This window comes from Anser cygnoides, chromosome 1 (assembly GCF_040182565.1).
Source record: "Anser cygnoides isolate HZ-2024a breed goose chromosome 1, Taihu_goose_T2T_genome, whole genome shotgun sequence".
NCBI lineage: Eukaryota > Metazoa > Chordata > Aves > Anseriformes > Anatidae > Anser > Anser cygnoides.
The window spans coordinates 14,438,102-14,451,749 of record NC_089873.1 but is presented as its reverse complement, the minus strand read 5'-3'; the positions used below and the strand labels follow the sequence as shown (position 1 = coordinate 14,451,749).

Here is a 13,648-nt window from a genome sequence, read left to right as displayed (position 1 = left end):
ATTAATTGACATCCAGTATTTTCAAATAAAAAGTAGTTGTACTGCATGTTTTTGGTCTAAGATGTCTTGAGGGGAATTGTTCAGTTTTGATTTTCTTTGTGTTGTTTTTTTTTAATTTTATTTTGGTTTTATTAATACTTCAGGTTGGAAAAATATCCAAAAACAAAAAGAAAAAACTGAAGAAAAAACAGAAGAGGCAAGCAGAGCTGTTAGAAAAACGCCTGCAGGAAATAGAAGAACTAGAGCGAGAAGCTGAAAGGAAAAAAATAGAAGAAAATGTAACCTCAGCTGTACCATCAAATGAGCAAGAAGATGAGTACCACCCAGAGGTGAAACTAAAAACAGCTGATCTAGAAGAGGTAGTAGATGAAGAACCTGGAAATGATGATGGTTGGTGTCATCTGCTTTTATTGACCTAGAATTTACTGTTTCAGAGGCGAAAGTAATTACGGTATTGCATCTAACACATTGAACAAAGTTGCCAAACAAAAATTCTTGTTTAATGTCTGTGGTTTGGAGCATAATTGTTAAGGTTTAATTCCTTTCTAGCTCCTATGTTTTTCGTCAACTCTTTACAGTTCTGACAGAGATGTAATACTGTCTTTTTTTTGGTTCTGTTTATACTGTGAATTTTCTTGCCTCTGTGATGAATCCCTGTTTGACGTTGACAGAGTTGTAGATTTGTAGTGCTTGCTTTTAAAATCACTAATCTTCCATTCATAACATTCTTCTCTTCTGAAATGTTCCCTCAGTTATACTATCCTGAACCACTTCACATTGTTCTTTTTTGTTTGTTTTCCAACAGCCCTATTAGATCCTTCTCTTGCCTTTAATTTAGATTTTAAAGTCTTTGCGTGTTCCAGTGATATTCAGAATTGCCTTGTGTGCTGTGTTGGAAGTCAAGTACTTCCTGAAGAGTTAAAAGTTAGGAATGCCTAATTTCAAAATGATGTGTTGATATGTGATCTAATATGTTGCTCATTAAAAAATTTTCAGGGGAGGCAGAAGATCAGGATGAAAAAGAAGACACAGAGAAAGAAAACACTGAGAAAGATGACGATGTCGAGCAGGAACTTGTCAACAATGACCCTACAGACCCTAAGTGGATAGAATCCCCCAAAACAAATGGCCATATTGTCAATGGCCCCTTCCTATTGGAACAACAAATTGAAGATGAAGACGAGGAAGAGGAAGAATGTCCAAATCCAGAGGAGTATAATCTTGATGAGCCAAATGCAAAAAGTGATTACTCTTATAGCAGCTCCTATGAACAGTTTAATGGTGAATTGCCAAATGGACGTCATAAAATTCCTGAGTCACAGTTCTCTGAATTTTCAGCTTCAGTGTTCTCTGGGGCTCTAGAGTCTGTAGCTTGTGGTTCTGCTGTTTCTGAAGGATCAACTGTAACTGAAAGAGAGGAGAGCAGCCCATCTCATGACAGGAGCAGAACAGTTTCAGCTTCAAGCACTGGAGATCTGCCTAAAAGTAAGCATTCCTCTTGGTGGCATATACATGGCCTGAAGTCTTTTGGAGCTGTAGGTGATGTCTGATTGTAGAATGCGTAATGGAAATGGAAAAAAAAAAAACCCTTATGTAAATGTTTTATCTCTGTTCAGTGAAGTTTGTATGCAAAATTTTACCTTTTTTTTTTTTTAAGTGAAAATTCAGCACCACATTTTATGGGTAGAGCATCACATCTTTCAGCAGTGTGAAAGCACCTTTCAGTAACAAGGGGAGGACTCTGTCACACCATTTCCCTTGCTTTAATTGAACAGTAGATCTGGAACTTCTCTGTGATGTTGTCTTTTCTTTACCTGTAGCTGAAGTGTTTTAAATGTTTTTAGTTTCTGGGTTAGTGCCAAACCTACTAATGTCCTGGCCTGCTCCCTGCTTGACTCTGAGGAGTGCCCATTGAGAAGATGGTGCCCATGTTGCCAGCCTCTGCAGTCAGAAGTGTGTGCAGGCTGCTCCCAAATACTCGCTTTCCTAGACACTGCCCAGACCTGGGCAGAAAGTGGGATATGGGGTCAGATCAGCCATAGCTAGGACTGGATCATAGCTGCAGCACACTACTGGGAAACCTTTTTCCATTGCCAACTAATTTAATCTTCTTGGCTTTGTCTAACTCTGAACATTCTGGTCATTGAATATTACATCATGTGAATGCCCAGTCCAAATTATCATTATTTTAAATTTAGAGCTTCATCTTAGAAGACATCTGGCAAAAAAGGCAGTGCTGATGTCTAGAAATGAAGACGAGACTTTTAAGTTATTTTGGTCCCAAAGCATTTTGGTGAATTTTGACCTCCTGAGACCAAGATTCAAGGAAAAGAAAATATATTAATTTTGAATGACTTTAAGAAATAATAATAATAATAAAAAACTTTGGTTGGAAATTGATGCATCTTTTGCCTAGTACCATGGGCTTTGATTAAAGGGCGGGGGGGAGGCAAATGTGTGGCATAGAAAGGCAGTGATTAAATTACAAAAAATCTGTAAGTCTCCTCAAAGGCAGTGGCTCAGCTAAGCATACTTTACGTAAATTGGATGCTGTTTTGTGCATTCTGATCTGGGATTTTGATAGATGCAGCCTGGAACACAGCACAAAAGCATTCTTGATCAATTTAAATAAATCTGTCATCTTAAATTTTAAGAGGAAAGCAAAACTGATTTTTTTTTTTCTGCTGTAGAACTTGTTCTTAAGGGTTGTAGATCAGTTACTGTAGGTGAATTATGTGCATTGAGCAGTAGGAAAGAGAGAAGGAAGATGATGTTTGCCAGTGAGCATTATTCACACAGCTTAAGGCCAGAGGTGATCGTGAGATCATTTAACCTGGCTCCTTTTTTAATAACAAGGCAATAACGCACCTATCTAGTAAGCTCAGAAAGCTTTGTTTGGCAAAAACTAAACAACAACAACTACTATTGATTTGGACAAATTAAAAGATGGAAAACAAAGAAGTATGTTTGAAGTTTTAGAAGAACTGTAACTAGTTTGGATTTGTCTACTTGCGGCTTCTAGCTTCTTGTTATATCTTTTCTCAGTCATATTCAAAAGTTCTTTAAGACACACTATTTTCATTCGTTAGTAGTTCTTTTCAGTTTAGGACAGTTCTTCTCTCAAGCTTTTTGGTAAATCTAAACAAGATGATTTTTTTTTGTCTCTGTAAGCCATGTTGCCAACCCTCAACTCATGATGGCTTTTCTGTATTCAGCTTGGGTTTGGACATTTACATTTTGGCCACCAAAACTGCTCAAATCCAAAACTTTTGTCTATAAATCCTGTTTATAGAAGATGTGGAAGGTGAAATCTTGGTTTCTGTGCAAAGAGCTGGATTTTTGCCATTGAATTAAATGGCTCCGGAGTATGACCCATAGGCTTTATCCATAGTGTCAGTGACTAAATGATAAATATATGGGTTTCAACTTCAATAAAGAAAAACCGAGAGGCTAAATCTGTAAGCGGATAGAAGAAAATGAGATAGCTCGGGAGAAGATTGCCAAGCCTGCGTGAACATTGTCCCAGATGAAGTTACTAAATTTAAACAGAGCTGTATTCAGAAGTACAGTAGAGTGTATTTCCTCATTTAAGACTTTAGAAGAGCATTTCCTGCAGTTTATTTTACAGTCTGACTAAATCAGGTAACCTGTCGGTAGGTAAGAAACGTGAAATGAAATGCAAATGAGTAGAGCTGTATTTCTGCAGGAGGTCAAGACTCAGGCTAATAAATCCTCCAGTCTGTCTCCTTATGCCCCGCTCCCCCTAAAGGCTCCTAGATGCTCGGTAGCCTCTTTGTGTTGCTGGCAGTGGATGGGCAGGAAGCCTCTACTGCAGTTTTCCTGGGGTGACGTGTAAAATCCTCCTGCTTCCCCAAAGTAAAGCTGCTGTTGTCATCACAGGAGCAGCTTATCTCCCCAGCTGGAGAACCAAACCTACTTCATTCCTCCGTCATCTTATCTCATCAGGAGCGGTTTACGGGCCTGGTGAGCAAGGGAAGTAGAAATCAGTAAATACAGCCATAGCTCACTTCTTCCTCAGAAGGAGGAAAAGCTTGGAGTCATTAATCTTAACAGCACCAGTCATGGCTTTAAACAGTAATAAAAATGATTAACGTAGGTAAGGAAGAAGAAAGGTATGACACTTTGCAGGCCATTCAGGCTTTCTAAAAAGTGCTGCTTTTTCACTATGTCTTTAGTACCCTTTTCTTGTATGGACACAGACTATTTGCTCCTCTCCATGTAGTTATTGCTATACATTCTTAAGTAGCGTGGTCTCATCTTAATTTCTTCAGGATACTTGCTTCATTCAGCGCAGACAGATTTGCGTTCAGTGGCTGAGCAACTATTTTTTTCAAGTTTCTATCTTTTTTCATCTTTTTTTTTTTTTTTTTTAAGTTTACACTGTGTGACCAAATGCTCTTAGGACAAATTTATCAGTTTCCTCATGACTTCCCTCCTTGTTCCAGTGCTTGAATGTTTACTAAGTATATTGTCGTGGTGTGACTGTGAGAAGAGGAGGTGATATTTTCAGCCTTACGGAACTAGGACACACAGAAGTGAAAATTAGAAATGCTCACGAAGTTTGCACTCAGGTTGAGCTCCATAGGACGCTTTTTGAGAGTACTTGCTAAGAAGTACGCTCCTTTTGACTTCAGTCAGCTATGAATGATCAGCATTTATCAAAATCAGAATGCAAGGTCTCATTCATCACTCACAAAATACGGGACACAAACTCACTGAGTTCAGGAGAAAAACATGAATGTGTAGGCACTTGGCTGTTACCTTTTCCAAGTTTCTCTGTTAAGGGAGGTTGAAGAATGCTCTTTCCTAATGTCATACTCAGATATCTTACTAATGAGGCATTTTTTTCCCTTTATTCTCCTGCTTTACTTACTGCAACACTTCACCTTCAGTAAGATGTATGGGAAGGATTTACTCAGCGATATCTTCTTTTTCTCCAGGGCTACCGAGCTGAGAAAGGTCTTGTTAGTTGTTGAATAATGCATGTGATTGTGTTTAAAAAAAACATACTGCTATGCAGCATGCTCTTAAGGGAAGACTTCAAGTTAAGATTACTAATTCCTGACTTTTAAGTGCTGGAATGCAGCCTTAATATTCTCTCAGTGTATATTACTCTTATGCCCTATGTTGGTGCTTTTTTTTGCACCAGAGTCTTGGACTCCATTCCAGCTATTTTAGAGGACTGTTTTCTTGACATCACTGCCCCTTCTACCATTTAGTCCTGCCATCTTCTTTTCCATCCAGACATTATTATCATCCCTGATTGCCCATTCAGATTTTTTGTCCCAGTAGCTCAAGATCTTCATCTGATTTCAGTCACACCTAACTCACCCTGTTAGACTTCCTCTCTTTTTTCTCCTTGTCCCACTTACAGTGTATTTTCTTTTTCCAATTCCTATGCCAGTTTAACTGATCATTATACTGGATCCCCAGATCCCTTTCTTATCTAGTATCTTACCACCCTTTCAGTTATCTTCATATCTTACCACCAGTTTCTTGTTTAGTTTTTGTAGCTTTTGATGAAGCAGCTGAGATGATTCCTCTGCTGCTGTCACATTTGTGATACCTGTTTTTTTCTTCCCCATTCAAATCAACCTGCTTTCTTTCCCAAGCAATTTAGGAGCTAGTGGGTGGTGGTCTGTCAAAACAAAAAAGCAGCAGTCCTGCACTGTCAGGACCCTAACGTGTGTTAGGGTCTCCAGTGTCCCAGGAGCCTATAAAGATTGCAGGATTAATTGATTACAGTTCTGCCATTTCACTTTGAATCATGTTCAATGCAAACAGATCCTTCAGAGAACTTTGATTCAGTGCTGAATGATCTGTGAAATGGATAACTGTACGCTAGGCTCTGAAATTATACAGGTTTTAGTAACTCTTTTTCCCAATGGGGCAAAATAAAACAAACAAAAGTAGGCAGACAGTATATGCCTTAGTCAAGAATGGAAGTGCTGGATTTATTTTCTTAACCAAACTGTTCTAAGAATGTATCTTTCCTGTGGAGTTCTTGGAGTTTGAGATTTAACATTTCTGTTATGGAAACACATGCACTATTTTTGCTTAGGAGCTCCTTCAGGTATTTTAATAATGGTCATATGGCAATTTGTTAATAACGCAAACAATTTGCACTTGAAATGTGTAAGGATATTTAGAAATCAAGGTAAGAAATACTGTTTACGTTGCTTTAATTTCTCATAACATTCCGCAAATGATTGTGATGTCTTCAAGGTATTACAAAACTGGATCAAGGCAAAATTGCTTATGGAGAATGAAAAGTATGTTCTAAATACTAACTGTTTTGCATTTTGCTTGTGTTAGCAAAAACTCGTGCTGCTGACTTACTGGTGAATCCACTGGACCCAAGAAATGCAGATAAAATTAGAGTTAAAATTGCTGACCTGGGGAATGCCTGCTGGGTGGTAAGTATCAGGTCAGCTATACAGCCTTCCTACTTAGAACAGTCCTTTTTATTTCTCATTTTTCCTGTTAACGTGGTTCTTTCTGTTTTAGCATAAACACTTCACAGAGGACATCCAGACAAGACAATATAGATCCATAGAAGTTTTAATAGGAGCAGGTTACAGTACACCTGCTGATATCTGGAGTACTGCGTGTATGGTAAGAACAATACAATATGTATTCTAAAACCTCCTAAAAAAACTGTCGTTTATTTACTGAGGGATCCTGATGAGGATGGTTCTGACATTTTGACACAAATATAATACTATAAATTACGTACTCTCAGATAGCTACTGATGATTGTTCTCTTTTATTTCAATATTTTAAGCACCCTTAATCAACAGGAAATACTTTGGAGGAAGTTTCTAATTTTCATTTGATGCATTTTAAACCTGCAGTCTAAAATATGCAAGTTCGAAGGAAAATATAGGTATATTTTAAATGTCAAAATCTAATTGAAATCGTACGACTGCATGTTTCCTTCCTGTCTTAGAATCTGTGCAACTCTTTGCTGTGTTTCCATTCCTTTTTATTACATAAAGTAGCAAAATACTGAAATACTTTAAATTCTTGCCACCTTCAGTGAAAACATTCATCAGATTTGGTTTGCAAATCACAGCTTTAGATTCTAAACTTGAAGAGATGGAATTTAATTTATTAGTAAAATATGTGGTAATGTTCTGTAGAATTAGTTTTAACACACAGTAAAACTGAAATGATATATTTTTATAGAGTAGGAAAAATGAAAATAACTTTTTGAAACATTGATTCTGTTTGCAATCTTGCTTTGAGGACAAGCTACATGCATTTTCTCATTAAAGATAGTTTTGGAAATACATTTAGAAGTACCTTTGTCTATTTTAAAAGTGAAAACTTATTCAAATCTTTATATTTTACAAATACATGTCTGAAAAGAGTAAGTGTGTGAGGAGGAGGAGAACACTTAAATACTAGACGCAGTTTGCAGGCGTGGGTGATGAGAAGAATTGCAGAACTGAGAGGGAGAGGAGGAGGATTGAAAGGAACATAAAATCCTACAGATATTATAAGCTCAGCAAGCCATGTGTTGGAAGTAACTAACCCATAAGTAAATTTGCAAGTATGTTTTCTCTGGAGTTTAATACTAGCTTTTGCTTTAGTACACAGAAAAGAACATCCATTTCTAAATTTACTCTTCAATTTTGAGGCAAAATGTAGAATTTTTCTATTACATTGAAAATGAAACATAGAGAATTTTCCACAGTTTTGATCCTGAATTCTGTGAACTCTTTAATGAGTCTTCTCTTTGTCTTCTCGTAGCTATCTATAATATTACTATAGGGACTTATCATTCCTTTTACCTGATACTCTGTTAACCTTAATTCAACCCAATACCTTTTTATGGTGTTGAATACTCTGTATTCTTCCTTTAAGGTTGTACTGATTCAACCTGCATCCTGCTAATTGGTACTTGGTGTGAGTTGTAAATGACTTTCTTGTTCCTTTTAAATAGAAAAGATATCTTTGGAAGGGCACTAGCTACTGACAGGATGTATGAGTTCTTATCACATATTGTAAGAACTTTTATGTGATTTTTAAATAGTTGTAGTGACTGGATGAGTTTTGAAAAACTGTATTGTACAAGAGGAGATGAACATACAAGCAAATATTGGGCTGTTTCACTCTGTGACAGTCATCCTGGCCCTTACACTCGAATTCTTTTTCATGTTATATAGGCTGTATTGCTTTCTTCGTGCAAGTCCTTTCTTAAACTCACAAAAACAAAACCTAAAGAATCTCTGCCACTTGGGGTATCTTAGTTCAGATTCACAATTATGTATGGAATTTCATTATTTTCGTAAGAAAAATATAATTCTGCTTTTTTCATATATAAGCTTTAAAGATAGTAAAGCATTTGAGGTAGGAACACTAGAATTCTCTTCCATCTTCTGCCACAGATTTTGTATTTTTGCTCTTAAAAATACTGCAGAAACTTTACAGTCTTACAGCACTGACATACGATAGTTGAATTCAGTTATCTTCACTGTACAAGTGCAGTCATGTAGAAGATAGAGATCAGTGCCTTAAGCTCACCCCAGAAATTCATAGTTTCAAAACTCCTTGGGATCTGCTTTCATTCCGGAGTGGTTAGGAAGTGGGTCAGAGCAGTGTAAGTGCTCGTCCTGAATCAGAGGGAATACAGCTCGGAGGTAGGTACTAACCGAACACCTTAACTGTCTTTCTGCAGGACTTTTAATGTGCTGAAATATTAAAACATGCAGAAACGTGACTGATGCAGAACTGCAAACTCCCAATTAACTTATTTAGGCCATTTTTGGAAATCATGATTTGATTATCTCCAGTTGCTGTAGTATCTAAGAACAGTGAAGTTCTGGAGCATTTTAATCCCATGAGAGTCCCACTTGCTTCCTCAAGTCTGGATTCTCTGTTGTACCTAAGTGTGCTTCACAAAATGTCCTCCTTGGTTACTTTGCTCTTGTTGCCTTATTTAATTCTGGAGTGTTTACTTTTAGCTGTATTGTCAAAGGGACTGTCTGCTGGAGCTGAAGGTGGTATTTATTTTGATCTGACTGGCTGAAAATGTGGCTTAGGTATTCTGTTAGCCATGCTGTCTAAGACTTCAAATTCAATGGAGAGGAAGGTGATTCTCCACCTCTTTGAAATGTTGCTTTGCTTATATGACAGGTCCAATGTCATTAAGGACATTTCGGAAGCTTTGCTGTGCAAAATGAGTGGTCCAGCAGCATTGCCATTACTTTTTTCTGCACGATATTCCATGCCTCCTTACCTTGCCCAGTGTGATACCACCGGGCACACAGGGTGTCCTACCAGCTCACCCCTGTGCTACCTGCATATGGTATTCCTCATTCACTGCCTGAAAAATAAATAAATAAATAAAATGGGTTGTCTATATCTTAATAAGTGACTGTAAATCTGAGGTTGTGTTCAGGGTAAGTAATTCACCTGATCATTTCACTGTTAGAGATGTTTGTGACTAGTATTGAGCACCTGTTCTGGAAAGGTGAGTTTGGCTTTGCTCTGGGAGCTGTGACATAATTACAGGTTCTGTCTTTCCTTCTGATAATGATTTTGAGTTCGGCTAAGCTTTCTTGTCTCAATTTATCTACTGAAAGATGGTGCACATCCATTTAAAAAAATAAAAACGGGCCTTTCTTTGAATTAATTTAGGGTCCTTAGAGTTTCTGTGTCAGTAGCTGACATCTGTATATGTTCATACAGCACCTCGATCTTTTTGTGTCTCTTGGTTTGTAGGTTTCGTGGAGGACTACTGGAGTGCATAGGGTCAGGCTTCACCTGGCATCTTGGTCTTGTGCTTTATCACTCTCCATTTGAGCCTAAGGCCTTTTTCATTGCCTGTTGCTTGCTAATAAAATAATCTTGCTCAGTGGGAATAGCATTGGCAAGTAGCAGAGCTGCTGGCTCTTGCATTGGTTTGTGTTTGTGGCATTAAGCGTTGCTGTCAGGCATAGAGGTTGTGGTGTATCACAACAGTAGCAAACGCTTTTTTCACAACGCCATTCATCAGCAGTTTTAATTGACCTTTAGTATTGACAGTGGAGATGGTGGCGATGTTTTTTACAAAGCAAACGATGGTGCATTGTGCAGGCAAAGCGTCTGTGTCCATGTGTGCACAGCAACTTGCAGAGCACTCCCCTTATGAACCTGGCTTTTAGGACATGCTGTGTTGTGTCTGCGCAGAGTGCTCGCATTAGGTGGGCTGTGCCAGTGCGGGTTGGCTGCATCTAGCCACCAGCCCTGTGTGTTTGATGCAGCTTCCTAGGAGAGAACAGTCACGTTGTATTTAGATTATACTCAGTACGAAGTAGTCAGAGATTCTGATCAGGATTAATTGTGCTGGAAGTCTACACAAACAGAGTCATGTAAGGACTCTACCCAAATAGCTTATAATGTAACTGAAGCCGGGTAAAAGAGGGAGAAGTAACTCGGTGCTAAAAACCTTACAGCTCCTTTTCTTATGGTGTTATGTCAGTGAATAAGTAGCATTGTAAGCCAGGAGCCTGTGGGCTGAATCTTCTAATTTTAGATGATTCAGCATGGCTCAGTTCTTGTGCCCCAAACAGGGTAAGTACCTCTTTGAATCAGATTTGAAGGATGAAAGGGGGTATTCTCAGGCCAGTACCAGTCCTCTGCTCAGGTAATCTGAATTTTAGGGTCTTAAAGGGGGCAGGGGAAGATAGCAAGGAGAAAACAGGATGAAACATCTTTGGAGGCTTATGCATGCATGATGTGCTGTGAAGCTGATGAAAGAAATTAAATGCCAGTGGGGTTTTCAAGACTATGACAGAGGAGTTTGCTTGTTCTCTGATGAGCAAAGAAAACAACAAAGTGTAACTTCATTTTTTTCCAGACTTTTAGGGACCTTAGCATGAGTAATTGTTGCAATCACTTGCTGCACAGTTACATATTTTGCTAAGGAACTTGCACCGTGCCTTTTTTTTTTTTCTTTCAACAATGTGGCCAGTTTAAGTGGGATTATCAACTGCTCTCATGCAAAGCTGACACTGGAAATCTCTCTTCACAGTTAGTGTAGTCTAGAAAATACTATGTTCCCTTGCTGTACTAAACCCTACTTTAATTATGCCAACAGGGAGGTACATTTCTAGTTTTTTTTTTCATTTTCACCCAAAAAAGAAGCAGATCTGGATCCAGCAGTGCCTTTGACAGGACTGAAACCACCCTTGATCACTTGACTTTATCAGGCTGAATTTCCTCATTTGCAGTACTGAGAGAGTCTCTTTCTGCAGAGCACAAACTGAGCAGGCACCGAATGATTTAACATCTCCTAAATCTCCAAACCCACGGAACACAGTGCCCCACTGCTGCTGCCAGGAAGTGCTGGCGAGATAAGGGAGTTAGCACTGGTCGAGGGCATCCCTTTGTGCTGCTCCTGGAAATGTCTGCAAGCACCATGATTCCACCGCTTTTCCTTCATGCTCTTTGGATTGGAGACAGGAAAAGCACCTGAAACGATGAGTCTCATCAGCTGATCGTGTTGTTCATTAGGTACAGTCTTGTTTTAGCTGCGGGGAGGAGATGACTCTATCACAAGCTAGGACATTAACAAGACAATATTTTTTAGCACGTATCTGAGGTGGCTTTTGTGGTGAGCTGTGATTCCTGAAATATCTTCTTTTTGTAATGAGAACTCGCTAATACATCATAGCTGTAGACCGTCAGGAAGTCCGAGAAGGAGAAATTGTACTTGATGCTTTTTCTACCCGAAGAGAATAGGAACGATTAAGGAAATATCACCTTTGTATTGGTGATATTGGGTGAGAGGAAAAAGGAGGCAAGCAAACAGCTTTCATAGTAAGGGGGAATGCTATTACAGCTTATGGGACCAGGCAAGCAAGCTTACAGTGATGTTTGTTTTCTTTTTTATTAAGAATAAGCGGAGTGTAGTAACTTCTACACACATTTAACGTAAGTGCTTGTTGTTCAGCCCCCAATTTAATTCTTTGCATAATGTCCTCTAACGAGGAGCGGGGAGGTGACTCTCCTTAACTACTCTTTGTGTTGTCAGTGGGAGAAAACAGCCGTGTCCCCATAGGATCATGAGTATCATCGTGCTGGTGCGTGCGAGTGGCACTCCACCGAAGGCGTGATGGCCAGCCTCGGTCTGCAGAGAAGCAGCGTTTTGAGGAAAAATGGAAAATCAAAAATCTGGTTGGGAGAGAAGAAAAACTTCAAGTTGCACATATTTTTCAGTAGGCAGATACAGTACAAAATGCTGTTATTAATCACTGTGCACCCTTTTGCTTTGAAGGTGGTGGGTGGACAACCTGAAACATTCAGAAGTAAATGATTTTCCAAAGATATTGACTTTTCAAGGCAATGCTCAGCATTTGCATGATTCTGAGCTCGGAATGTAGCAAATAATATAAAGCTGTTTCCTTTTCAAGCATCCCATGTATGTCTGACCTTTCTTTCCAAGCAGCAACCGTGCAAAATCCCTTTTATATTCCTTCCATTGCCTGGATCATTAGAGTAAGATGTTCATGGGAGAACAACCTGTTATCTGGTGTGCTTCTCTCAGAAAGCTTTTTGCTCTTCTTTTCATGCTCCCACTTACCTGTGGAACAGTGTGCTTAAAACCAAGTCTATTTTTAAAGCAGTTACAATTTTCTCATTCACAGCTCTTCATTTCAGCTGGGGTGGAGAAACTCTGGCCAAGAGCTGGATCTCGTCTGTCAAAATAATAATTCTGGCCTCTAGCTTGTTGTCCTTTTTCAGCTGGGGCTTCGTAAGAGGAATTCAGGGAGCCTGATGAAGGCCAAGTGAATTATTCTTCCCGTCCTCTCCCAGACATCTCTCTAGGCATGCAGCCATTTTCAATCACCAGATTGAGTACACAGCTGTCATACAGTGAAAATGTAGCTATTTCCAATTGTGTGATTAGACATGGATCCATAATATGTGGTAGCAGTGCCAACAGTTCCGTATTGTGGTAGGTTCATGCACAGCCACATGGCAGGGAAGGAATTGTAGCCTCTCCAGAGCCTGCAAAAGCAGCAGGGTGACCATTTATCTGCAATGTTCTCCATCTGTAGATGGTGAAAAACAGTCTAGACTGTTTTTCTGTGATAGCCTTAGAGAAGTGATAAGTAGTGATTGCCAATACAGTCAGTAAGGATGGATGATTGCCTTGGGCTTCTGTGCCATATGTTAAGCGTGCTGTATCTCGTTTGTTATCTCCATATAATAATTGGAACGCTGATTCCTGTGGAGGTAAATGTCAACATTAAGAAAAATAAGACGATAATTCAGAGTTTCGTTCAAAAAAAAGTAGTTTAAAAAAAAAGAGAATATTTTCAAAGGGAAAGAAATTGCATAAATATGACTAACCTGTATGTGCAGCGCTGTAGAAATAACAGACATATTTTGGCTGGAAGGCATCTGTAGAGGTCCTGTAGTCTTGTCTACATCCTGCTTGTACCAGGGTTGACGTCAAGGCTGGATCAGGCAGCTCAGAGCCTCACCCAGCTGAGCATTACACATACCTCTCAAGATGGCATTAACACGGCCTTTCTGAGAAGCCTGTCCTGGTGCTCAGCCTGTCTTTCTGAAGGATTTTTTCCCCGTACCTGGTTTGAATTTCCCATGTTGTGTCCATTCCCTGTTGTCCTTT

General features: G+C 39.1%; 1 protein-coding gene across 7 annotated transcripts in view; it reads left to right on the top strand.

Annotated features, from left to right (window-relative positions):
• Window positions 1-13,648, top strand: part of SRPK2 (SRSF protein kinase 2) — a 144,949-nt gene that overhangs the window by 121,993 nt on the left and 9,308 nt on the right. For all 7 annotated transcript variants that reach the window (XM_066987979.1, XM_066988017.1, XM_066987761.1 and 4 more), the window contains 4 exons: window positions 144-390; window positions 997-1,485; window positions 6,337-6,437; window positions 6,529-6,636. In XM_066987979.1, coding sequence (XP_066844080.1) covers window positions 144-390; window positions 997-1,485; window positions 6,337-6,437; window positions 6,529-6,636 — 945 coding nt within the window. The remainder of the gene's footprint in view (window positions 1-143; window positions 391-996; window positions 1,486-6,336; window positions 6,438-6,528; window positions 6,637-13,648) is intronic.